Source organism: Pieris rapae, chromosome 8 (genome assembly GCF_905147795.1).
Source record: "Pieris rapae chromosome 8, ilPieRapa1.1, whole genome shotgun sequence".
NCBI classification, from domain to species: Eukaryota; Metazoa; Arthropoda; class Insecta; order Lepidoptera; family Pieridae; genus Pieris; species Pieris rapae.
Window position 1 is genome coordinate 1,801,671 of NC_059516.1, and position 27,920 is coordinate 1,829,590.

The window sequence follows — 27,920 nt, forward strand, 5'->3', positions numbered from 1 at the left end:
CAATTATTCATATATAACATTATTATATTACTAACCGTCTAATCTGTTTACGCATTGAGAGATATTAGGTCCATTAGACTAATCAATTTTTGTCTTGAGCCTCTTAGTAATTAATAAACATGATTAAATATAGTGCAAATCCCAAGTGTTGAGTCTACGTTAGTGATTAATTTATACAAGAATGGCAGTGAATACTGTGCCTATATCTAAATATATAACTCTTATATCCTAATAACTCAAAGCCGTGCTAAGCTAAACATAAAGTGATACCGTTTCTTTCTATGTAAATAAAAATATAAATGTATATTCTGAAATATTTCTTTCACATTTTGCTTCTTTAAAAATATAAAAATTATGCGAACAATAATTACTTTTATTATGTGTGGAGTTGACTGCATAGAAGCTACGTAGAAACTTACAAAAATCCTGAATACAAGTATTAATACATTTCAAATAAAATTCCTTAACTATCCAGAACTAACTGTAATTCAATTCTAAATATCCAAGACACCTCCATATTCTATAATATCGATTCGAAGTCTCTTGCTAACTCACATTACATAATGCATCAACTTCGTAAAATTAAGTCAATCCGAAATACATTCGCCTAACTTGAGTACTTTTCTTTCAACTTCAAGTTTTGACATTCGATCCTTAGACGCAGTACGACTTTTAGCCATCAATATGACCTGAAAGGCCTATTTTTTCGTCCATGATCGTAACATGTGTGTCAAAGTCGCCTTTATACACACACAACGATCCAGACGGAAGAAAGATTTTCCAATATTCCAAATCGAAATTCAAAAACTCTCAGTCAAGTTCGTCAAAGTTTAGAACGTGAAATGCTTGTGGCGTGGGTGTGGGCGGATCCACTATAAGGGCTGGAGGTGCCCTGGGTCGGCGCTAGTCTTCCACCAGCTCCCACAACATCAAAGCAGCCTCGGTACCACCAGAGGATACTAAACAGCGGTCGTTGAACATAAAGCGAGAGGATAGGACAGGCCCTGAATACACTTTCACTTCATTGTACTCCGCCTTTGCACTAGCACACGGATATCTGAAAACAGAAGGAGAAGAAGAAATGTAGATATGTAGGTAATTTGTATTTGATAATTAAGCGTTTAATTTTATCAACCCGAAAGTATTAAAAATAAAATTACAATTTAAATATTTAAATTGTAATTTTATATTTGTTAGTAGGTATTTATTTTTCTTTTCCGTATTTTGCATTCTTTTCTTCATAATGCATCGATTAAATCGCGAAATGTTAGTTATGTTATTTTTCCCGTTGATTGATAACTTATGTAACCTACTTACTTTTTGCGTTTTTATGTTATGTTTTTATATTATGGTAACAAAGTATAAATAAATAAAATAATGTATGTTACTTTTTTATTTCTTTACATTAAATAAATAAATAGATTATACCTGAACAAACGTAGATATCCATCAGAGTCCCCGCTAATAAGAAGATCGTGAGCAGAGGATCTGCTCGAGGCAGTTATTAATGACGTCATCGGATAGAAACGATTGTTCCACATTCCTAAAAATATAAGGTGAATGATATAATAGATATATTGCAACTAGAAATTCATTTGACTAAAAAAGAGAAATAAAAATATTATTATAATTATAATTTTTATGATTATTAGTGAGACAACACAATCGAAGAATGTGGGTTGATAACTGATATCTATCAAGTTATCAGTAGGAATAAACTGGTATAGATACATCTGGAAAGGATTGTAGGAGCCCCAAGAAGAGTCCATATCCATAGGTGACTGACATATTACTACTAACATTTAGCTTAATAGTAACAAACATTTTAATTGGAACTGAAGCATTTGAAGATAAATTTATTCTTATTAATTAGTGAAACGGGGTCAACAGTGATACAATTGTTGATTTCTAAAAAAACTAACGCATATTACCCCTCCCCCCGACTATGAAATTTATGCTGAATGATATTGTTGGGAATCGGTAATATTTATATTTTATTTCCGTATGTTCACCTAATAAGACTTCGAAGCACAAATGTACGTAGGATGTTTGTCTAAAAGTTTTTCGGGAATGCAAAATCATACATATCATATCTATCTATCCCTTTGATCCCCTGACTATCCTTTTTCTAATTATGTATACCAGATTGGGATATGGGCCGAGTTTATCAAATATTGAATCGGTATATATAAAACTATGCTCGAACGGCGAAGGAAAACATCGTGAGCAAACCGACATGATCCAAAAAGTCGACGACGTGTGACAGGCAATGGAGGCTGATCACCTTCTTGCCTATTAGATTTAAATAATCATGAAACAGATTCAGAAATCTGAGGTCAGGTCAGACTAAAGAGGTGTAGCGTCTGATTTATTTTATATACAATACTATACCTATATGTTATGGTGATAATAAATAATTTAGGTAACCTGATACTAGGAAGCCAACAGTTGAGTTATAAGTCGACCACTTAACGTCTTTCATAGCCATGGGACTCTTTTCCGGTGATAAGGCTTTTATGTCCCCTGAAAAGTTAATTAATAAAAATCAATTCCGGGAAATTCAAATCCGGGAATCCAATATTGGATAAAATACATTACTAACAACTAATCTTACACTATGAAAAGAAAGATGTACCAACTTAAATGAATAAAAGTATAAAGTATAACAAAAAATTGTCAAAACATTGTTTATTACGTATTCGTTTGTTGAATAAGGAAATTGTTATGGCTAGAGGAATCTAGATTCAATTGAGACATGGAAAATATTTGTATGATAACTGTCCGAATAACAGTTTTAAACGAAAATAAATAAGGGAAATTATGAAAAAATAATCATTGCCATAAAAGCTTGTTTCATACAAGTAGGCATACAACAGGAAATACGTTAGAATAATACCACACTGAAATAGCAAACATACAGATATGTTCTTAATTTTCTAACGAATCATGACAATGCTGAGAAGTCAGGATTTATTTCTGCGGCTCTGCGTGTAACTTTCTCGTAAATGTAATATGGCAAAGTTGTAAATTATGCTTAACCCTATGTATTTGATATTTTTAAAAGAATTATAACGTCATACTCGTGAATAGATGCTACTTGTGGTGAGTGGTCGGACATGAATTCGTGTGTGCGGTGATGTTAGTTATTTCGACTATGTATTTACACGAGAATGTAAGTGCGTGCTCCTATTTCACCATGTCTCCACCTGATATTATTATTTATAACTTAAGATGTCATGTGAAACATGTTGTAATGGTTGCAGCTCCTTACAAACGCTGTGTAAAACAAAAACTTGGCGATTAAAAAGATTGGCGGAGAGTTTATTGCCAGTTTTTCTCTTCCAATCTACGCCCTTGATTTGGGAAGTGGCAGTAAAAGTAAAATTAGAAGTGTTTAATTTATATTTCTTTTTATGACCTTCATACGTGTACATTGCGTTACCTATATGAATAAACGATTTTTGACTTTGATTCAATAATTATTTATTATAACTTACAAAAAGCTAAATCGTAATCAGCTGTCACAGTTTGTAAGTAGTTCCCATCAAGACTCCAGTCAAGATGAACTAAAGGTTGCGCTCCGCGAATTTTATTCCACTTCTTATAAGAAAAGCCATCTCGGGACACGCGGAACAAGTAGATACTGCCATTTTGAGATCCTATTGCTAAAACGTCGCCCGCTAGAAAATTAAGTTCAGAAATAATAGTAATTAGTAATAATATGACATTGCTTTTATCTATATATCATAAGGCAAACGTGTAGGAGGCTGATCTGACGTTGACGACTGCCGCAAATGTACACTCACATTACCAGCAGGCTCACAAGTGCGTTGCCGTCTTTTAAGAAATGGTAGGCTCTTTACTTAAAGTCTTGATTGTCTTACACCACCGTAATGCGTCTTTTAAGTAATGGAAGGTAAACGGGCAGGAGGCTCACTTGATGTGGTACCGACATTAACATTGCCAGAAGGCTCGAAAGTGCGTTGCCGGCCTTTCAAGAACTGCTTCGGAAATACTTTAGCGGGCAGCTGGATTTGTTCTACTGAGGCTGGTAATATAACTGAGGTCTTTATAATTAACATAAATATCTTCACAATAATCACCTGTTAAAACAAATTACCTGTATTATACTGCAAACAGTTGAGTGGGGAGCCACAAACTCTGACAGTACACACTGGTGCACCTGCATCCGCATTCAATACAATTAGGTGACCCTCGGTGCTTCCAGCTGCTAGAGCTCCACCTCCCGAGTGCCAGGTTAAGGATACGCATTCGTAACCCACCTGAAATATCATAAATTCACTATTAGCTACCAGCACTATAGGTTCATATTCAACTATAGGTCAATGTTCATTAATCTAAATTCACGAGAAAAAGTTTACAAAAAAGCTCTTTATGAAGGTTTTGTTACCCAGCTGTCCGCTAGTACACCTTGCTTTTGTGGCACAAAGGCTTCCTCCAGCTGTTTCCAGTGCTTCCTATCCCTGACAAGTCTTTGCCACAGAGGACCAGGGGCTTTTTTAAGGTCTACTCTCTCCTCGCCGCAGCACTATAGGTAATCTTATAAAAACACTGGCACTATAACCAGTGGATCTTGAGAATTTTTCATGTTACAGTAAAAAAATCTTGGTATGCAATTAGGTGATCAACCTGCTGTTAATTAGATAACCAACATAAAAAAGTATCGTTATATTTACACAAACCAGCGGGTTTCCAATGTAAGATTTTATTACATTATTCTGCAAAATAACTGACCGTTTCAATTGTTATCAGTACTATAAATCAGTATACGGAAATATCAGTCTTTAAAACACAGATCACCCAATAGGCGGGTCCACACAGAGCGAGCGGCCTCGCGAGGCATTTGCCGCACAAAGCGCCTTAGAACATATTATCAAAAAGCCTACACTCGGTGCTTGGGGCGCTCGGTCGCTCGCGCGCTTGCCTCGGCCGAGGCACGTCCACGCTAACCGAGCTTCTTTGTGCGGCAAATGCCTCGCGAGGCCGCTCGCTCTGTGTGGACCCGCCTAATGAATCATAATAATTTTCCGTCTTATCGCAGTTGGGTTATTTAACAAATGTACGAATACCTGAGTAGCAAATACAAGTTTGTGCCCCTTCCACAGTGCTATGCTCTTGTCATTCCCCGCTGTAGCGAACATTTCGTCGTCGGGGTGAACTGCTAGACCCATTAACTGCTTGTGATGCCCAAAGACTATCTGAAATTATTCACGCTGTTTTAAGTACTGGGGAAAATATTTAAAACAACAACTAAGCTCGGTCATTTTACTAACTATATTAACATAATAGTTTGAATAATAGTAATCGAAGTTTGTCCATAGTATTGCTTATAGATAGTTTATATAGTATTTTGTATATATATATAGTAATTTGTTTAAATAGCTGTGTATTGCAAAATCAAAGAACAGCTATAATTCCTATTTTGAATGTTTTGAATGAATGAATTTCTCTTAGTATCTCTAGCACAATGCTAAACCTTTTGAGAAACTATGACTGTAGGAGGAGGGAGGATGCCTACGTGCAAGAATTGACCCAAAAAGTGGCAGGTAGCAATTACCTGAAGAGAGTGTGTTTGCAGAAGTTCAAGATCTGATAAGTTTAATTTGACGCCGTTGTAGTATTGCGTACATCACTCATACACTAAAGTGGTGATTACGTTACCATCGCATCACATCGTCTATGCTGAAGAAGTTCGCTTACTTTTGCTGACAAAAGGAGAGGGGTGGGGGGATAAATTTCAGCTTACGTAATTCTTGAACCAGCAGTATGTACTAGCGCGGACATTGCTATGAGATATAAATAATACAAGAGAATGCATATACAATATACGAACTTGATTAAACCTCCGTTGTAAAGACCCTTCCATAATATTGTTTCTAGTTGTCCCTACATACAGGTTGCCATCATTTCTGCCTGGTCGCTGTGGGTAGATACTTCGAACCCCACCTGCTGTCTCAGGAAGCTAGGACAAAAATTTAGTTTTAATTTTGTATCCATGTATACCCAGTACAGGATTATAATTTATATCAAGATTTTCTTACTGACTTATTAGTTAATGGTATGACAAAAAGAAAGAACGGTTAAAAAGACTGTAGCGTGACCCTCGTGCGTGTAGCGTACTAAAGTCTTCTTACGTTTATATTCCAGTTCTCAACATACATTCTTCTGGAAGTATTAACTACTAAACGTTATTTAAGTCATATCATATGTATTCGGATACCTTTGTTTCTGTTATCCTCTTGTAATTCTGCAGGGAGTCCCAGGCCGCTATCTTTCTATCTCTTTCACCTCCCGAAATGAGAGTACCTTCAGAGAGCATTACTAACGAGCTGATGCCTTTTATATGAGCCTGGAAAGGTTGGTGAGATAGGCGTCAGTTTAATCACTTTTATAAATTAACACTCTGTTTTACTAGTACTTTTATTTCTGTTTTCATCACAGACTTAGTTGTCAGAAGAAGTACATAGTTAATACCGTACAATTAGCGTTATTAGTCTAAGGTAGTGTAGTTTAGTTTGGTGGTTCTTTTAAGTAAAAACGTAAATTTTAATGCGTACAAAGTCGTTCAAATAGATTCATATTCAAATATTTCTATTAAGGCAGAATCTTTATCTTTAAGAAAAGGAAAGAAAAAGAAAGGTGTTTTCATTGCTTACATTACATTTAGTGTATTTTAGTTTGTAAGATTACTAATAAATAAATAATACATATAAATAATATAATAACCTTCATATATTATCGGACTTTATTATGTCCGTTATGTGAACTAACAAACTATTATTTGTAAGTCTGTGATAATTTAATTATTTCTTAAAATTCTTATATTTATTTTTTTATTATAAGATCGTTTGTTGCATTATTTTTAAGTTTGGTTGTGTTTAATATTGTTGTATCTTAATGTTTTGTGTGTTTGTTTCGAGTGTGTTTATTGTTAATACATCTTATACTTAAATAGAGGGATCCCTTCTTGCGGAGGTAAAATATTATGTATCCATAAATGAGTAAATTATTCTCACATAATATCAATCAATGATAAACGGCTCACATATCTTTTCTACAATTTTTTCACTTTGAAGTTGAGACTCTTTTGCCGTGGGGTTCAAGGGCAAAGAAGCTAATTTAAGACTAAAGTTTACGCCTGGTAGTATACTGATAACTCCAGAGTTCGTACTTTTTCTCGCTTAACGAATATGCATCACAATACAGGAGGAAATGCTGCCAGCGTTAAAAGTAACTAAACTCTAAAGTAAACTGGTTTTTAAATTGGTTTTTATTTTCAATTTTTTTTATGTAGGTTAAAAAAATTTTAACAACTTTGAATTTGCAAATAAAAATATCAATTTACCTCAAACTCCATTCGAACGAAGTAAGCGCCATCACTATCGACACTATAAATTGTAATAAAACCATCGCTATCTGCAGTCACAACGTCGCCATCTTGTTCGAATTGAAGAGCTGTCACATGAGTTCTTGAGGGCTGATAATTAATTTAATATTTTTTAGTTAGTGTAGTTTAGTGGCAAGTTAGTTCAAATGTCTGCTTTTATGTATGGTAATAGTTTTAACTTTACGCCAGCTTCAAGTAAAAAATGCTTGCTTCATTTTAACACGAATTATTAACATAAATCGTCGTTTTGAGTGCTTTTTATCGTTCGTGATCAGGAGGTCAACGTATTGTATGAAAAAGTGTATGATTGAATTACTTACAGGTTTAATAATGTCTGTCCGTTCGAAGAATCCGTCTTTACGTCGATTCCAAAATGCAAGATGTCCTTTACCGTGTGTGATAAGCAAATTGTCATCCAGTGGATGAAAAGCTGCCCCCATGAGTTCCTCTTGCAGCGTCTAGGGAAGTTATTTTTTTTAAATATCTATCAATTTTGTAGAATGGTCCGAATGTTGATAATACAAGTGGCAGTTATAATAAACATAATTTATTAATAAAACCTTTTCAATTATGTTCCCTTATAATAAAATATGATAAAATCTAATGCTAAAATAATAAAGTTTTAAATTCTCCCAGGCCCTTTCTCCACTACTCCGGTCCGGCGTCGGAAGCCGGAATGAATCATGAGAAAAATATCAGAAGGCCGGATTGCGCTTCTCCACTATATCCGATCCGACAATAAATAATAATCGATCAGTAAAAATAAGTCATCTCGTCGCAACAGACGTAACGCAGTGCTTTATTAAAATTCCTCGGATTTACGTATCACAATGAGTCTTGTTTATTTAATAAATGTAATTTTACGACTTAAAGGGCCTGTTTCACAATGTATGGATAAAGTGCCAAATAGCTATGCAACACATACATTATTCGAAAGATAAAAGTTCCAAATAAGATACTTCGAATTTCATGACGTATAGCGCTATCTGACAGTCGTGAAACGCAAAAATACTATTTATCATACCAATAAGTAACAAATAGCTTATTTGGAACTTATCCGGACATTGTGAAAGAGGCCCTAATACAATTTATTTTTAATTATCCTTCAATTAAATCCACTAAGTAATAATAATATGTATCATAAAATCACAAAATTGATTAAGACATGCAAATAAATAATTAGTAAAACATACGTGTTATGAATATTATTCTGATGTTCAATTTCCATTTCATATAATTCAAATATAGTTGTTACAAAATCAGGTCACAAGCCGTGTACATCGCGTGACAAATCAGTGAGCCAAGAAAAAGTATTCGTACATTATTATCAAATGTATGATTTGAATTAAACAATGACGTAATAATACATCTTAGCAACTTGATAAACGTGTTGAATAATAAAACGTTAATAAATTATTACATAAATATAGATTTAGGGTATTTTTCACAATGTCCGGATAAGTTCCAAATAAGCTATTTATTACTTATTGGTAGGAAAAAGATTATTGTCGCGTTTCACAACTGTTAGATAGCGCTATTTGTCATAAAATGCGAAGTATCTTATTCGGAACTTTTATCTTTCGAATAAATTATGTGTTGCATAGCTATTTGATACTTTATCCATACATTGTGAAACAGGCCTTTACAATAATTTTAGTATAGATAATGTTATCGGTGGCTTTAAAACCATTTGTTGGCTGGTTGCCCCAGATGTATGAATCTGCTTCAAGTCCAATGGTGCACAACTGGGGCTCGAACCTACGACCTCCAAATGAGTATTGTTATCTATACTTGAAGAAAAAATATTTTTATTATCGCATGATGAATACAATATATACACTACTGTAATGTTTTCTTTAATTCTTTGCATTATTTCCATATTATTATAATATTTCAAAAGAAAATCCAGCCGTAGCAACTACAGACTCTAAGTATACTGTAAGTATAATATGTGTTGGGACCATAGACTTAAATAAATTATAAGGTTTTATTTAATAAAATAACAAATCCAACGGATAAATAATTTTTTGTTTATGTATTAACATTTTTTTTAAATGAAAGTGTATAGTTACATTTATAGTAATTTGTTTTAATTTTATTAATATACAATAAAAATTAACAGCACCTTACGACCCTAACAATTAATAATAATTAACACCAAGCTACAAACTTAGTGTGTTTAAAGAAATATAGGATTCCATGTCGTGGAAACATGAATAAAAATAGGTATTATTAAGTTTATTATAAACACCTTGAACAATGAACTTTTGTGAATTTCGTAAGAAATAAATTCGTGAACGAATTGCATTTCGTGGCGACAATCGAACATTCCATCTATACAACCGTCCTTGAGACTACCAAGGTCATTCGGTTATATGATCAGTATCCGACCGGTGAAAACATTTATACACAGAATGAAGAAAACCTCATGAGTTCGAATCACACTCTTGAATTACTACTCATAGGGAAATTTCTTTTTTAAAACAATGAAAAAAATTGTGGCTAATAGGGATGTAGTGCCACAAAATCGATATAAAATCAACGTGTAATTTACTCATAGAGATGAAAAATCTATGCCCATCAATAAAAAAATATGTTCTATAATACAAAAACACTTATTGATGTATGAACATTACGATTGTGTATTACGGTTGTGTATTATTCACTAATAATTAAAATGGAACAAGGTACTTACAGCAACTTTCCCAAGAAGATGTCCCCATTGCCACTGCCACACGGAAAGAATACTCTCGCGACCACTGTCTACAGCCATGACGTAGCTTCCTCCATTCTTGAAAAAAAAATGGTTTACAATTAAAGACACGTAGGTTGTATACCGTTTGTATGTTTTATGCCAGTCAATATCTGGCTTGTAATAAATTCGATAGAATTATTATTTAGGTTTTTAGTAAATGCATTCGTATGCTATATATATATATATATATATATATATATATATATATATATATATATATATATGTAGGCCCACACTTGAAAATTTATCACTTGGCTCAAACGCTGCGACGCTATTATTATAAAGATTTTTTAGTTGATTTGAGTTTTGTGTTTGTTCATATAAAGATGACGGTGATGGTAACATCTTTTTTTTTTAAATAAAAACAAAGGTCATACCAGCTGAGAAAAGGCCACCGCAGACACGCCAGCTTCAAACTCCGCCATCCCAAAGACGTGCAAAGTTTGCAAAGTGTCAGTACTCCATATTCGCACATGAGCTTGTGCACGACGACCACGCCCTGCTCGTTGGCCGCTAGCTACGAGCTCTCGAGACGGGTGTAATTCCATACTGGTTTTAAAATAAGTATTTATTTATCAATGTTAAATTGATAGATTAAAAAAAATATTAACAAAATTATTATTATTATCTCTGTATAATTGCTTTAAATTACAGCAAATAGCCTCAGAGAGATTACAATTTAATTTTCTTCTTGAAATCTTGTGCTTCGGGACTTACCATTGTATATCTTCTGTGTGTCCCATATAATGCCTTTGAGATTCTTCGTCCCTGTCATACATTACTGCAATAGCTGCGACATAGTATAACAGTTCTCCAGTGGGCAGAACCCAAAGGTTTTTTCTGGAATCGGCTCCTCGGTAGCCGTATCTGTATTCATGTTTAAGAAAATTATCTCTAATTGCACTATCATATTTCTTCGGAAATAAAACATTTATAAGTATGATTTTTGGAATTTCATATAATAAACTTAGAGTAGTGTTGGTCTAGTGGCTTTAGCGTGCGACTTTTCAATACGTACACCCAATCGAGTTGTAATTTCTTGTCCGGGGGTGAGTTGTCAATCGGTGGGTGGTGAATGGGCGGGTAGAATGTTCGTCGAAGCCCACGAATTGTTACCCGAATTGGCTCCTCCTTTAAAACTTCCAAAAGAGTGTAATCTACAACAAATATTATTTATATTAAATAAAAGACATAATGCCGTAAACAGAAATAGGTAGTTTCGGGTGTTTTTCTTAATTTAGTGTTATTTAATTCGTTAAGGTATCACCCATCAGAAAATAAAATATATAAATTTCGAGTGTTCGTCTTAAAAGTTTTTTATTTAACTAAACAATAGACTACTGACAAGATATTATTATTACCGGTATTGCGTATAATTTCTCCTTCAGGGGCATATAGTATTCTTGGTCTACTCTTACTGCGAGCTCGTCTTCCACGAGTATCTTCTGTAATTGGCAGTGCTGCTACGTTGGCTCTTGAACGTGACCTATAAATATAACATGGCTATAGTTATCCTGTTGCTTTGGACTCAATATAAAAAAGTTTGTTTTCCATAATAGTTTCTCGACATATTAATGAAACAAAGCCCCTATATACATGGCCAACAAATATTTCTATCTAACTAGGACACTAGTTAGGTAGAAATATTTGTTAAAAGCTATTTGTTAGTCAAGAATAAAATTCTTACTAACCTCCTGATGGGTGATTCTATAGGTAGAGCTGCAACACCTGGACTCAAAGATGGCGGCACAATAACAGTGCCTAAGTAAAACGTCTCGACTTCGGCAAATTCATTTCGTAATTGCGAGAAACTTCGTACCTGTTTTATAGAAATTTTCACATTACACTCGACTATTATTACTTATATAATTTTCTCGGATTTTCAATTATTAATTGATATAAATTACAATGTAAGTTGTATTCATAAATTAATTGACGTTCAAATCTGACTCAGTTTTTACTTATCCATTGGATATAATGTACCGCTTTCATGTCAAATAATCACACGTCTGTCGTATTAGTCTGTGTTTAAATTTATTTTGTTTGTTTTGATTAGGACTTACGTTTGACTGTGTGAAATGTACATTCAAAAATTTTAATTATTAGCCGCTAATTAAGCATACGAGGAAGAAGAAATACATAATAAAACATTAGCTACGTATAGCAAAGTGAAACGCAATCTCCATTAATATTAAAAGTAGTAAATCATAATGTACCTCTTGTCCATTCACCGTGTACATTCTTTTAGCCCCACTCATTTTTAACACTTGCCCCAAATCTTCGAGGACCTCTTCAAAGGGTTGGGTCGTCCTCAGATTCAAAAGTACTCGACACTGTAATTATTAACTAAATTATAATAAGTTACAAAAATCAATTCAATTCCTGGTGACATTATTTTAGTGTTATTAGGCACTAGACTTGAATTTTATGACAAAGAAATGGATGGTTTGGCTCTAGTAAGAATTTGATTGAACTCCAAATCTTAGATGGAAAATTTGATGATATGAATGACGCACAGAAAATTCATCTCATTTAGCCACCTTCTTGCCATTACAATTAGGAAAAGATATCAACTAATAATATGCGGCTTATGTTATCATTAACACATGACTAAATTTAAAATTTCAATTTTTTATTCATATAGGTAACGCAATGTACACTTATGAACGTCAAAAAATAAATGTGTATGAAATACACAATGGGGAGTAAGGGGAGAACGGAATTAACATCATGCCCGGCCCAACTGTCAACCTCACCTGCACGCGCGACACCGCGGCGATACCTTGTATCGTGGTGCTCCCTGCTAGATAACGGACGAGGCTCTGGCGACCGAACAGTGGCGGTATAACCACACACCTAATCCGGCAACGGATTAGAAGAGGCTACAGCGGCCTTGGGAGGAAATAATCCCTCAAAAGTCTGGAGCAGAAGGCAACGGGAAACCACTGCTCAACATCTTTTCCCTAGTAGTCAGTAATCATGAAAAAGTCTAATAAAACCACGGCCCCGAGTCCCTGGCGTCCCTTTGATGGGACAGGGGTGCGAAGAATCTCCAGGTGTAATAGAACTCTAAGCATAGGAACATGGAATGTAAGAAGTCTGAAGCAAAACGGTAAACTACCAAATTTAATAAAAGAAGTAAAGCGTTTACGAATAGACCTGTTGGGAATCAGTGACACAAAATGGCCTGGTAAGAACAAATGTACAACTTTTGACGACATGGTTCTCTATTATTCGGGAAACGAAGAACTAACGGAACGATATGGCGTTGGAATTCTTGTGACAAAGGAAGTTTCGAAGACAGTGACAGATTTTATACCATTATCTAATCGAGCTATGATGATAAAGATGAATGCCTGGCCATTTAACATTAATATAATTCAAATTTATGCACCAACTGAGCAAAAACCAGAGAGTGAGATAGAAGATCTGTATGCAGACATAGAAACGCTTATTAACCACACAAATAAACATGATATAAACATCGTTATGGGAGATATGAATGCCAAAGTTGGCTCAACGATAGTTCCTGATGTAACTGGTGCCTATGGTTTGGGGAACCGAAATGGCAGGGGGGACACCTTGATACAATTCTGTCAAGAAAAAGACATGATCATCGCCAATACATTTTTTCAGTTGCCACCACGCCGTCTGTATACTTGGACTTCTCCAATGCACACATCTCAACATATTGTGCGAAATCAAATTGATTATGTAATGGTAAACAAAAGATTTAGAAATTGTATCAAGGGCGCAAAAACCTATCCGGGGGCAGATATTGGGTCTGACCACAACCCAGTGGTTATTCGCATTCATTGTAAACCCAAAAAAGTTAAAGCAAAGAGTCAGCAATCGAAATTCGATCTAAGAAAGCTTAAAGATCCGAACACCAAACTCGAAGTGTCGAACGATTTGAATGAAAAATTAAGCAAATTATCAGTTTCAGCCTCAAATCCGGAAATATGGACGTGCCTCAAGCAAGCTATAAATAGTACTTGCACTAAGTTCCTTCAACCATCAGCAACAGTAAAGAAGCAGGAATGGATGACTGATTTCATCATACAGCTAATGGAAGACCGAAGATTGTGCAAGAATGTAGATCCTCTGCGCTATAAGGAGCTCGATAATCTTATCCGAAAGGAAATTAAGAAAGCTCGGGAGACGCATTTTAAAAATAAATGTGAAGTCATGGAAGAACTACACAACAAACATGATAGCTTCAATGTGCACAAAAATATTAAAGAAATGTTGGGACTTAAGTGCAACAACTTAACCAGCTTAGCCGATACAAACGGGCAGCTACTTTTCAGTATTGAGGCCAAGAAGGACAGGTGGTTAGAATACATATCAAAAATGTTTGACGACCCAACAAGACAGCTTGCCATGCCGTTAACTGGTAATGATACTGGCCCACCCATAATAAAAGCAGAAATCTTACATGCGTTAGAATCGGCTAAATTGGGTAGAACCCCAGGTCCAGATAAGATCCCAGTAGAGGTAGTTAAACTCTTGGAAGGGGATAATATAAACTTGCTTAAACGATTATTCAATCACATTTATGACACAGGTGACCTCCCAACTGAGTGGCTGAGATCTACGTTTATTACCCTCCCGAAAAAGAAAAACGCTCGAAAATGTGAGGAATATCGTACAATCAGTCTTATGAGTCACGTGTTAAAGTTATTTTTAACCATCATACATAACAGAATTAAAAATAAGTGTGACGAACAGTTGGGAGATAACCAGTTTGGTTTTCGTTCTGGTGTAGGTACACGGGAGGCACTTTTTGCTTTGAATGTCCTCGTACAGAAGTGTCAAGATATGCAGAATGACGTCTTCCTATGCTTTATAGATTATGAGAAAGCTTTCGACAAGGTTAAGCATGACGTTCTCATAAATCGCTTAATTGACACCGGTCTCGATGAAAAGGATCTAAGAGTAATCAGGAACCTGTACAAAGACCAAAAAGCAACCGTGAAAGTGCATCACGAAGAAACGGATGAGATTAGTATTTACCGTGGTGTTCGTCAGGGTTGTATATTGTCTCCGTTGCTATTTAATGTATATTCCGAAGCAACTATATCAGAGGCCATTGAGGGGTTAGAGGTTGGTGTGAAAGTTAACGGAAAGATCATCAATAATATTCGCTATGCAGACGACACTGTCTTAATAGCCTCGTCGATGGAGGATTTACAAATGCTCGTTAATAAAGTTCAGGAAACTAGCGAAAGAGACGGTCTGACTATTAATGCAGTGAAGACGAAGGTGATGGTGATTTCCCGAAACGACACTTTGGGTCCTAATTTATCTGTTGCTGGAAGAACGTTGGAACGGGTGCGGCAATACAAGTATTTGGGAACTTGGGTTACAAACGAGTGGAATTCTAATCAGGAAATAAGGTCTCGAATTGAGATTGCCCGAGGATCTTTCAAGAAAATGAAGAAAGTTTTGTGCTGCCGTCACTTGACCATTAAACTCCGAGTCAGAGTTCTCCTTTGTTACATATGGCCAATTGTTCTATACGGCTGTGAAGCTTGGACAATTAAAGAAGATACCCGCCGGCGCTTAGAAGCATTTGAGATGTGGTGCTATCGTCGCATGCTTCGTATCAGCTGGATCCAGAAGGTCACTAACGAGGAGGTTCTGAGACGAGTTGGAATGGGGAAAAAACTCATGCGAAACATTAAGCAGCGAAAAGTTGCGTACCTGGGCCACGTGTTGCGCCATGACCGCTACCACCTCCTTCAGCTAATAATAATGGGTAAAATCCAGGGAAAACGGCGTGTTGGCCGAAGGAAGAAGTCATGGCTTCGCAACGTCAGGGAGTGGACAGGAATTGCGAGTGCGGAGGGGTTGCTGCATCTGGCGCAGGATAAGACGCGGTTCAGAGAACTGACGGCCAACCTCCAGTAATGGAGTGGCACTTGAAGAAGAAGAAGTATGAAATACTTTTAATTTTACATTTTACTGCCAGTTCTCAAATCCATGGTGTAGAACGGACGAGAAGAACTAGCAATAAACTCTCCACCACTATTTTTAATCACCAAGTTTTTTGTTTTGACAGAGACAGACAGAGTGCATATGTCCTTAAAACCTTTATTTGTCCTCGACTATTAAGATTATTATGTACCCACTACAGTAAAAAGTTCATAGTAACAAATCGCGTTTTGTACAACCCTTCAATTTAACAACGATAAGGCTAAAGAAAGTATACGTTTAATCAAAATTTAAATCGTTCTCGTGCCAGTTTATTACTTTTAATTATTAGTTTGAACTGATTCAAATATCAGGGTATTTATATGTAAAACAGTCTTAGAAAATTGTATAAAAATGTTTACACAATCCACAAATGGGTGACGTTGGTTAAGCTATTGTTTATTGTTTTTTCTAAATATCTCAAATATGACCAAGAGTTCGACATTTGATAATGCTTTTCCTTATTCTGTATATAACGAAACTGTGCGTATTTTATGGCGTTATAGAAATGTATCACTAAAGAGAGACAAAAACGTATAGATAATCCATGATTCCTGCCTATTAGTCAGTTATGTATAATAGCAGTCTACACAAGCAAGCAGTGCCAATTTGTAAGGAAAAGAATAAATTTTTTGGTAAGTTAAGTAAGTGTGTATGATGCCAACAGTCAAGTTTATTGTAGGCTACGATAGCAAAGCGACAAAACAACGTACACACCTGCGGAGTTTTTAAAAGTTTTGGCTACTCAAAAAGCACTTTATTATTCAATTATTGTCGTTATTAGGATTGGGTGTAATGCTATGTATCATGGTACGAAAGACAAGCTAACCCAAAGCCAATTGATAAGACGCTTTACGGAGTTCGTCGTTAAATCGAGGGACGTTTTACAATGTAATTTAAGTGAAAATATATTTTATTTATTTATTTATTTACACTTCGTTGCTAAAGAAATACAAATAACACAGTATATATAAATTACAAGGGATGCAACGGGCGGCCTTATCGCTAACAAGCGATCTCTTCCAGGCAACCCTAGTAAGAATAGAAATAAATAAAAAAAAATGATGGGTGCAAGAAGTGCAGAAGTTATATAAAAAACAAAATAAATTTATATTAAAATATAGAACCTTATTCTATTAGTAACTATATATATTATAATAACTAACTAAAACTAAAAAGCTAATCTTACAAATTCAAGAAAATAGAGAATTTACAAAACAAACAGGAGATACAAGAATTACACAGGTCACGATTGATCAGGATAGGATAAGGTTAGGAAATATTTATATAGAAGAGTTTTAAAAGACGATAAAATATACCTGTATAGAGTGGTCCATATTATTAATGATCCGGATGACCCGGCCACTGGAAGGCTTGCCGCCCCCTGGCGGTGGGGCATCAGACTCTGCTACGGATTGTTTGCGAGTGCCAGCACGAGACCAACCGCTGTTGGCCGTGCTCGTACCACCATACCACATTCCGTTCTTCTTTCCGTAACTTGCTGCCTATTAAATATACAGAATTTTTATTTTTCCATATTTAAATGGATATACAAAACTTGCGCGAAGAATTGTGAATCTTCGATTTAGTAACATCCTTAGACTAGTGGTTTTTACAACTATTACTTGGCAACGGAACATTATTTATTTGCTATTAATTAAAAATACTATGAATTTATTTTAAACGTAGGAATGATCTGGCTACCATGACACGCTGTCCCCTGGGAATTAACAAGGTACAGTAGAAACTAAAAATTGTAGGATACTCCTAGGCTAAGTGTAAGGATGTATTGAAGAGTTTTTTTAATACACAAATGTCCATATTTGCTTTTAAAAATGCATGCAAGATTATCTTTGAACCTAATTATTTAAAACAAATTATTTTATATTTACTATAGATATTTCTAAAAACTCCACTGATCTGGTCAGTGGAAAGTGAAAGTATAATATAAAAAAAATATTAGTTTTACTGTCTTCAAAATTAAAATAAAAATTTAAAACCAAACAAAACTAGTTTGACTTATACCTACTTATATTGCACGGTCGCTTGGTGCTTTTATATGTATAGACACAGATTTGTTATAAAATTCTAGATATTAAAGAACTAAGATAACAATCTAATACTTATGATCTTTGTTATGAAATATATTTATAAATATTTTGTTATAGGTTTAAGCTATGCCATAGTTTAACATAAGAAAATGGTATTCGCGTTAGTATTATAAAGAGATTAGGGGCCTTTATAGAGGCCATTGTCTAAAACTACTAAATTCATTCTTTTATATTCACCAGTAGAAATCTTATTTCTTACGCATGTCTACGTCAAGCGTAGACCTTCGTTGATTATGGTTAATGTGCGACCACCAGCATGTATATTGTATGAATCAATAAAGTAATCAAAATCAAATCATTTATTTAAATTTGGCCAATTAAAAAGGCACTTTTGTTAGCCAAAATCACGTTAAAAATATTTAAAGAAATGACTAGTTACCAAACATAGTTGTATATTGAGAAAAATAGAAACTCCATACACTTTTAAAGTAGTTTTTACAATTTTTTGGTAGATTAATTTGATAATAATTATATATGCATACCACGATCCTAATAAGCATATCTATATGGGATAAAAATTGAAAAGTATTTTTTTAGAATGGGAAGCAAACGGGCAGGATGCTCTTCTGATGCTGTGTGATACAGCAATGGACACTCTAAATACCAGAGTGATCGCGATTGTGTTGCTGGCTTTTTAAGAATTGATACGCTCGTTTCTTTAAATATAAAAGATAAGTTTAAATTCTAAGTAACTGTTCTATACACAATCGCACATGTATTCGATTGGTTTAGCGTGCGGTTTAAACTGTGGATTGTATGCTTATAAGAAATACAAGAATATGTGACAGCCCTACTGACAGCCTCTGTAGCAAATCCAGCAGGTTTATTACTGTACGTCTATAAAGCACTTAGTGTATAGATGCAGAAATCTAGGGCAGAACATTTATTTTAGGTATTAAATTAATTAGTGTTTAAATCGTTAGCAATGTGGAAGTATGACGTATTCGTGATTAGTCATTTACTAGTTACTTTATGCTAATTAGTTCGATATACGAGAAAGGCGATTGTAGTCGTTATGTAAAATTTTATTACCTTGAAAAGAATTTTGCTTGGATGTTTTTGAATAGCCCAGTTTTTATCGTTGACCCAATTCCGTAACAGTTAATACGCAAAGAATTTTTCTTACCTTAAACGTGTTTCACGATTTCTTCGTATTCGTTACATTACGATTCGTAAGAAATTGTGGGATGTATAGCTTGCGCTGTTTTTTCTAGAAATACGCGATTTTTCCGATAATTCTCTTAGTGGTCAATATTAGAGGTGTTTCAATAATTATCAAATTAGATTATGTGATTTTAATATAAAAAAAGCAAAATTTGTTTGAATAACAGATAGATACGTGATAAAAAAATCTAGATACAGTGTTAGAGACTGTTTCTGTTTTGGATATTCAACATACACAAACCTTTAGATCTTTGAAAGGATGTTGTCGATTGAAAGTACATATAAGTACAAAATATTGTGTATATACAATAAAAGTGTTATTAAAAAGTAAAAAAGAGGCGAAAAACTCACCGTAAGATTGTCAGTTATTTTCAAATTCTCTGCACTTTTCGCGTAATATCGAATCCTTATTCGTGATATTTTGCACTAGTGTAATGTACGAGGGGCGAGCGACCACTGGCTGGTAAACAAAACGGACTCTTGTTAAACAAGAGTCCTTGGCCGATGGTACTGACCGCAGCTCAAGGACACTTCTTATCGTTACGCGTACAACCAGCACGAATGAACCGTGGCTTCAGACCCTAACACGTATTATGATATAGTTTGGATGGATTTCAGAGGTCTTTCGATGTGGTTTTTATTTCGTTCATAGAAATGGTAGTAAAGCGATGATGTCGCGCTCGAGGTCACGTCAGAAATTGCTGCATAGACGTAGACTGCGGCGTTTTCTACGATTGCTTAATATTTCAGCTTTGACTATGTATTTTTATTGTATGTAACATTGGAATTGAGTTAAAAAGTGTCGAGTGGTAAGTACTTGAAAGAATGTGTAAGGTATTTATTTGATGTAATGGTTTTATTAATTCTCATGTCGCTGCAGTGTTAGTAGAGTTGAGTTTTACCCGTAGGGTCCATACAGTTATAGGCAACAATATATTTTTCAAATTCTTTGTATTAATTGAAATATTTCGTATCAGTACAGTATTTTTAAGTTCTTAGACTCGAATTACTATTACAGCATGGACTGGATATGTTATAAAAGAAAATAGGCCAAAAGTCTATTAGTCTTAATTTAACCCAATGAGACTTACAAGGATACTCAGAGTTCATTAACGTTACGTTACGTTACGTTACATGATTGAAACCAACCCTTTAGTAAAATAATTCATATTTTCACGATAGAAGCTAAAAAGCTCTTCACTGCCATATTTATTTTAATCAATCGTCAACTAATCAGCTATTTAATTACGTGATTTACGATTACATGTAATCCTAATTCTACAGTCAAGAGTTATTATGAAAGGGCTGAATCTATATAAGGATATAAATGTATGAAACTTACGGGTGGTTCAGGAGTGTAGACCGGCAGTGATATGACGGTGAAGGCAGAGTCGTCTTCGCTGTCAGGCATCGATATAGCTAACCACCGGTATCTGCTTGGACGCCACACTTTCGTAACGGGGATTTACGTAAGGTTAAATAGCCCTTTCACTATTGTATGTTTGTATTTGAAATTGCCTATCAATGGGATTATCTTTGTTGCGAAGCAATAAGGACGAAACGTTGACAATATTGATTTAAACCAAATTTTTAGCCGTCGTCTAAGCGGTTTTATTAAAAGAAAGATTCGTTAAAAGATACGTTACAATTTTACGGCAGTTTGATTCTGTTTTATTTAAATTAAAGTTTATTTATTTATTCTGTATCTTGTGTGGTGTTTACTACTATTATGAAATACAATAAGCTATGGTTATGAATATGAGTTAGTTTTTGTTTGCAACTGTGAAATGCTAAGTGGAGTAATCATTGTTATGTTTAAATGTTAACAATTCATAGTGTTCACATTTAAATAATCCTATTTAACTGGCAAGTATTATTTAAACACATATTTTTAGCAGTATAAAACGCATAATTTGAAATCATTATCATAAATAACAATTATAAGGACTATGTTCCTTTGAATTAACAAATGTAATTCCTTAATAATTTTCCTTCGAAATGTTGCACATTTCGACAGTATCATTATATTTCTCACGAATGTATTGTATATAAAAATGATGCATTGAATTATAATTTGTAGTCTTAAAGTTCTTTAATCGTGAAATTTGTTATCTTCTATCTAAGGGACCATCCCTTGCTAACTTCTAGATTATATTAGATGATAATTAAAAAATAAGGGTAAGCATTCACAAAATAAATTAATTTTGATAGATACACATTCATTAAAATGCCTTATAGAATTGATGCATTTCCAAAATATTTTTATTTCATATACGTGATCGTTACGCTACGATTATCATAGTTCAATGCCAGATATTTTAAATATTTAAATAGCATAGTTCTGGGTAAAGTGTATTTATATCAATACTACTATCTTAAATTATGTTTATCTACAATTATAAATGCTATTTATTCTTTCGTACTTAAACTCTTTATATGTATAATGAAATTAATATACTTTTGGTCAGGTTAACATTGCTTTAAAAAATTAACTGTATACTATAATCTAACCTAATTAATTTTGAATTTATATTTGTCTTAATTGAATTTTATTTTATCTATTTATTAAGCTTTAGATTTGCAATGTGTGTGCTACGGTGTAATGAGAATGTAGTTTAGTACTTATTTATATGAAGCTACTCGTTAAGTAGCTTTAGGTTGTATAAGTGATAACTATTACATAAAACGGAGATGACGCTGGTCCAATGCAAATAACAAATTTGCATAGGACCAACATGACACGTGCACATAAGCTGCTACGTGAAACATGCGATATTGGATATCTTGTCCGAATACTCAAAAATCCACTCAAATATAACTTAAGATTAAGCTACTTAAAATCATTAGTTACATAAATAATTTGCCTTCGTACAGCGGCTCTTAATTTTAACTGATGAGTGCTTGGATATTTTTTAAATTCATGTATATGTAAATGGATTTAATTTTCAGTGACTGTTAGTGAAGTTTATTTATTGGATAATATAGACCGTTTATTGAAGGTTTATTTAGGCTGTGAATTATGTTGTCTTAATATCCCGATTTAACGTTCGAAGACACTGGCCACATACACTTTCACTAAGCTTTTTAACTATAAAAGAAACGTCGTAGTAATAAGCGACCACATAAGCTACTAGGCTCACAACAGCTGATAGAACCGCACTAACAAAACAAAGCCTACATGTTCGATCACAGAAAGACTTCAATGCCCGAGCATCACGCGCAGATATAAACTTTATGTTTACGGAATAAAGTCTCAAATCATAATTGCTTGGAATGCGAATGAGACGGTGGGTAGCGAGCGACTATTTGGATTTGAATACATAGTCGGGAGGGGCTGAATTTGCCCAAGGTCGCTCTCTACATTTCACGCAAGTTATACTGCCCGTTATAAGTAAGGGCTGATACACATCGGTTACAATTAGAACCCCTTTATCGAGGTCTCACGTGTACACCCAGCTTATTATGTCACGAAGGTAATGGCACGATATCAAAGATTACGCGTAAAATTAAGAATATTAGGCGAAGGTAAAACCTTGAACTATATTCAAACTGTATTTAAATATTTGGGTAACACCCGACTTGTTAATTATTATGAGGTACGAATAATGACATCGCGTGTACAGACTCTTGGACCTTCCTGGCAAACCTAAATATTACTACACATAATAAATTATTTTATTTTATTTTAGACATACGCAAAATAATAATGATTATAATCAAAAAATAAAAATAACAATTAATTATGGAAATAAAAAAAGGAGTAATACACATTTTAAGTGTGTAATGTTTGTGCGTTGTGGTTGTAACTAGCCCTGGTTCAGCATTATGCTGTGAAGGAGATGTGTTTCACAGCGCTGGTCGTTCTGCCAGAGATCACATCAGTTACTTTGCACCTCAGACACAAACTGACTGTATTTTTTATATTTAACTTAATGTAAGAAATTTTTCATAATCACACTATGTTATTGGGGCCAAATTTAAATTAATAACGTGTAACCGTTGTCTAGGAAAATCTTACTATTATCTTTTAATAACACTTGTATGTTTATTTAAGGGGAAACTTAACATATAAAAATGTATAACTATCCCAAGATAAGTATAAAATATGATTAATTTTTATATCAAAATCAAATCATTTATTCCAATTAGACCACCCAAAATTGCACTTTTGAACGTTAAATAAATTATTAAGATGATTCTAGTTGCCCCTTCCAAAGGTAGTTTTGTGTGTAGAAGAATGGACAAGAAATTGCACACTTACTCTTTTAAAATAGAATTAACAATATTTGTAATATCCAATATTTCATTATGACCATATCTTTATCGACGATTTACTGACCGTTTGGACGTTTGACCTAAATCCCTAATTTGGACAGGGCCCGCGCCGCCAATACAATGCCGTCTGATCGCCCTCGACGTCCGGAAAATGCAGCTTATGCATTTTCATCGCCATGCAATGTATTGATATACAGGGTGCACAGTGTAACGTTAGAGACGATCTAATCTGTGGGCCGATGAAGTTTTTCTTCGGAAAGTTTAATTTCCTTTATTATATTAAAAAAAACAGGTGTAAACTGGATATTGGAAATCAATATAGAAATTTAGAAACATAACAATTGTATACCGAAATCATTGTCGTGTCGTATCTTCTTTCGCTTTATAATTCTGTTGTTTAATAAAAATTGTAATTATTTTGAGAGTAATTATATTTGTTGAATCGTTTATCAGTCACAATTAAATTGATATAAGGCTTCGAAAATAGTATTTGCATCGAAATGTTGTGTAAGAAATTTATTATTTCATATGCTATCGTACTAAGGCTATCTGCACCATGACTTCACAAAGCCTCGCCCTGATCGTTAAGACCCTGTAATATGATTTGAGTGTTGTAGAAGAAATATTAACCGTGTTCCTCTAAACAATTTACTACTACATTTATATATGTTCGTTCCGCTTAAAAAGTTAATACACCGATAAAGATGATTTTTGGTACAGAGATGGTTTGTTTATCGTTACTATTAATTGAATACTTATTATTAATTATTAAAATTTAATACTGACACGGTAAAGTGTAGTATAAAACTAAGAATTCAAATCTTTTACTGTCATTTATCTTTTATTAAAAGGGAACTAAAATGCAAACAATAGTGCAGAAATGCTACATTTCAGTTTCTTTACTATAATAATTCTGTATCATACTTATCAATGTGCTACGCCACGTAACGCCGTTATTCGGTTATGCTACGCTGTGCTACGAACATGCTACAGCGTTAAGTAATTGTGACTTACAAATGTAAACACAAAAAATCTTTAGACCTGTCAAGTAAACAATAATTGATCTAATCTTTCTTTATTTCTGTGTTGTTTTTATTTTAGAAGCATACGATGATAAGTATGGTAGTATATATTATGTACTATGGTGATAATGTAATGTTGAAAAGATATACGACTATATTTATATGTGGCAGTAAAAGTTTTTTAAGCAACAGCATTTGCTTATCAGATAAAATAAAACGAGAAAGAGGTATAGTTGATGCTGGTTATAATATATTCTTCATATAAAACAAATCTTATTCGATATCGAATCTTTATTCTGACCTTTCATTCTAAGTTAATCCGTACTTTTAGCATTTTATTTCATTAACGTTCTCATAATAAAAAACACGTATAAAACATTTTCATACATTACATTATTACAGCACGCGTTAAAAGATTAAATGTTATGGTGCGGTCTTGATGCATACTAAGTGCAAGGTGGATCATTGCCCTCACCCGTTGCCAACTTACTTTGTTGTGTTGCTATTCAATTTGCAGCAATGTTTTAGTAACTTTAGTTTTTAACCGATATTAAAATATATAAGATTCTATTGGACAATGTATCCAAGCATTGCCAATACACGAGATATTACGTATAAAGTGTAAATTTCATTCGTCTTTAGTGCGTACTTTTTATTGGTAAAGATTAAGTCTCTAATGAGAACTCTTTATCGCGAATAGTAATGTAAATTATTCGGTAATATTCTTATTATTCTTTCTAGTGTCCGAGTTCATATAAAATACAAAGCCTTTAGATTATAAGTATATGTACAACGTCGTTATGACTAACTTATAAATTAAACGTTATAAACAATCCTTGGAAAAGTAAAACGCACGACAATCAAAGTAATCAAAAACCTTCCGACTAAAGCAAACATTAACTTCTGCGTAATGACAAATTTCCGTTACGAAATAACATTTGGTATTTCTTTGCAATTACTTTCTAGTATTTAAGGTAAAATTGTTTGTGTAATCAAAATGCAAATAAGAGGACTGTAGACGGTGCGTGCTGGTTATCCTGCGACCCACATCTGGGCAAGGACGTGGCCTCGGTACTATTAATTTAAATACTTATATTAGTAATTTAATAATTTAATGTATATAAAATATATAATGTAAAATGTATCTGAATAAAGGCTATTATTATTATTATTATTATTAGTAATTTAGCCTGTTTTGTTTTATTATGACGTAATTACTCTTAAAACGGGTAATGACAATCGGTATATTACAATACATATATATATATCTTTACTTTCAATCATAGAATTGGAACATATGACTGTAACTAACTGTTAATAGTGCTGGTTGATATGAATATACCTGATTCATGAATTGCGTAAAATAGTATTTTAAACTGCATAAATAATCGATACAAAGTAATAGCCGGAAACCAAAATTTTTTATGGCGAATTTTGATTAAATGAATATAAATGTTTGAAAATATGTATGAATGTTTTAGTATTTTAATTTAAAAAAAAACATTAATCGGATCCGAGTGGTCGCCATACAGGACGTCGGGTGCCGATTACTCGGAGCCAAAAGTTAGAGGTTGCAATGATTTAAAAAAATAAGCACGGATCCGAGTGCTACGATCCGAGAAAAGAGCACTTAATGTGTTAAACAAACAAAAGTTCCTTCATCAGAATAATAGTAGGACAGTTGTCAAATTTAAACACGACTATTTTGAAAGTAATACTAATAGCGCCATTAATGTAGCCAACAAACTTTACCGTCCGCATACATCATCTAAGTATAATAATTAATATTTAAGTAATATGTAGAACTAGAAGTTCGTTTTAAAAGTTCGTAGTATTATTCTAATTAATTTAAAATTTATGTGAAAGAAGGGAAGTTGTATTTTATGTCTGGAAAAAGTAAAGAAAATGTACGATTGTATCGCAGGACGTTAACTTAGCGTATTTCGTTCGGGTCACGCACACCACGTGTGCTTATGACTAATTGTTTCAACTATTAATTACTCAAGAAATGAGGTCATACTATAATTGCTTATTACTTACTTTGAAAGTCTTGTAAGACGAGACGACGTAGGACGCACCATCCTCGAGTTCTTCAAGCCTGTACTTCCTATCACCATCCATGCCGAAAATGAATCGTGCCCCCCTAGGCAGTTCCAATCTTTCAGATAATCTATCTAGCAATACGTCTATTGAAACCAGATCTCTACCGGGCTTGAAGCGGAACTCAACACCGGGGTGAAAAGGATCCCCATTTCGATAGAACGTCACGCGTCTCGCCTTCCAATAGTTGAGGTTGGCATATCGACTGGCCGGTTCTGGCCTGAGAGGACGCACCGTCGCCTCTGAGCCTTCCGAGATGTCATCTGCCCTCTGTGGAGGGGATGGCGGGCGAGATGCATGCCATTCGGAACTCTTTTCATCATCTGAGGGTGGGTGGTCTTCTGCAGCAGGGGCTGGCTCGGGTGGGGCTGGTTCAGCGACCTGGGAACGAATGCGTGGTTTGGGACGCGGCTTGTTCTGCATACGACGCGACATTACGCGCGAATATCCCGCGGTCGACTGGTCAGCCTTTGCGGCTGTTCCTGTCTACGCATTAAATGGACATTCATGATACTACGATATAGAGCTTTTAAGTAAATCACTGTAGAAAATTAGAACCGTTTGAACGTTGAACATAAACCGGCTTCTTGGATGTAAATATTAGGTCACTATTGCAATTTTTCGAGTAAACCCAACGTAATAATCGATAGATCCTTTTGATAAATTTAACTAGCTTGCCGAGTGACTAAGTAACTTTAAACATGACAAGTAAAATGAGTTAAGAAATACCGCAATGGAATGATTCACTAAATATACACGTGTAACCTAATTTTCTATGCATCTATTTATATTATTAATAGCTCATATATACAATAATATAAACAATTAAATTATATGTTAATATCAGATTTCATTATAAATATGTTGAGATTATTTAATAATTAATAAGCAAAAATAAAAACTGAATAGTACATATTAAATCAATAACCAAAAATAAGAACAAATCTAAAAGCAAAACTAAACAGATTCCAACACTTACCACACCACCTGGAGGCTCTTCAGAGGCCATTGTAAATTGTCTTCACGTCACACTTTACAGATTAAAAATCACACCATAAATAATAATTTAATGTGTTTATGGAAGGAGTCGACCGGCTTTGTTTTGTGAA

At 34.2% G+C, this 27,920-nt stretch overlaps 1 protein-coding gene across 4 annotated transcripts; it reads right to left on the reverse strand.

Moving 5' to 3' along the window:
• Window positions 1-150: 150 nt before the first annotated feature.
• Window positions 151-27,912, reverse strand: LOC110995588 (echinoderm microtubule-associated protein-like CG42247). 4 transcript variants are annotated; one of them, XM_022262813.2, is made up of 20 exons: window positions 27,791-27,912; window positions 26,752-27,192; window positions 17,459-17,644; window positions 12,380-12,496; window positions 11,855-11,982; window positions 11,525-11,649; window positions 11,182-11,320; window positions 10,881-11,030; window positions 10,541-10,712; window positions 10,104-10,199; window positions 7,729-7,866; window positions 7,367-7,498; window positions 6,242-6,370; window positions 5,855-5,983; window positions 5,091-5,219; window positions 4,121-4,283; window positions 3,498-3,680; window positions 2,428-2,523; window positions 1,429-1,543; window positions 151-1,057 (listed from the first exon to the last, which is right to left on the reverse strand). In XM_022262813.2, exons 1-20 carry the CDS (start codon window positions 27,818-27,820, stop codon window positions 904-906), a joined length of 2,952 nt encoding a protein of 983 aa, XP_022118505.2. In that variant the 5' UTR covers window positions 27,821-27,912; the 3' UTR covers window positions 151-903. The 4 variants fall into 4 exon arrangements, with proteins under 4 accessions (XP_022118505.2, XP_045485185.1, XP_022118506.2 ...); XM_045629229.1 differs by lacking the exon at window positions 27,791-27,912 and having other exon boundaries at window positions 26,752-27,246; XM_022262814.2 differs by lacking the exons at window positions 26,752-27,192; window positions 27,791-27,912 and adding an exon at window positions 20,757-20,916.
• Window positions 27,913-27,920: the final 8 nt, after the last annotated feature.

What these genes read in the sequence shown, in the direction of transcription:
- LOC110995588 (XM_045629229.1), bottom strand. Translation starts at nt 27,246, where the DNA reads ATGTCGCGTCGTATGCAGAACAAGCCGCGTCCCAAACCACGCATTCGT. An exon ending in AACTTGTATTTGCTACTCAG is followed by an intron (nt 4,284 to 5,090) that starts GTATTCGTACAT and finishes ATGATATTTCAG; the next exon opens with GTGGGTTACGAATGCGTATC. An exon ending in CTGTTTGCAGTATAATACAG is followed by an intron (nt 3,681 to 4,120) that starts GTAATTTGTTTT and finishes TTAATTTTCTAG; the next exon opens with CGGGCGACGTTTTAGCAATA.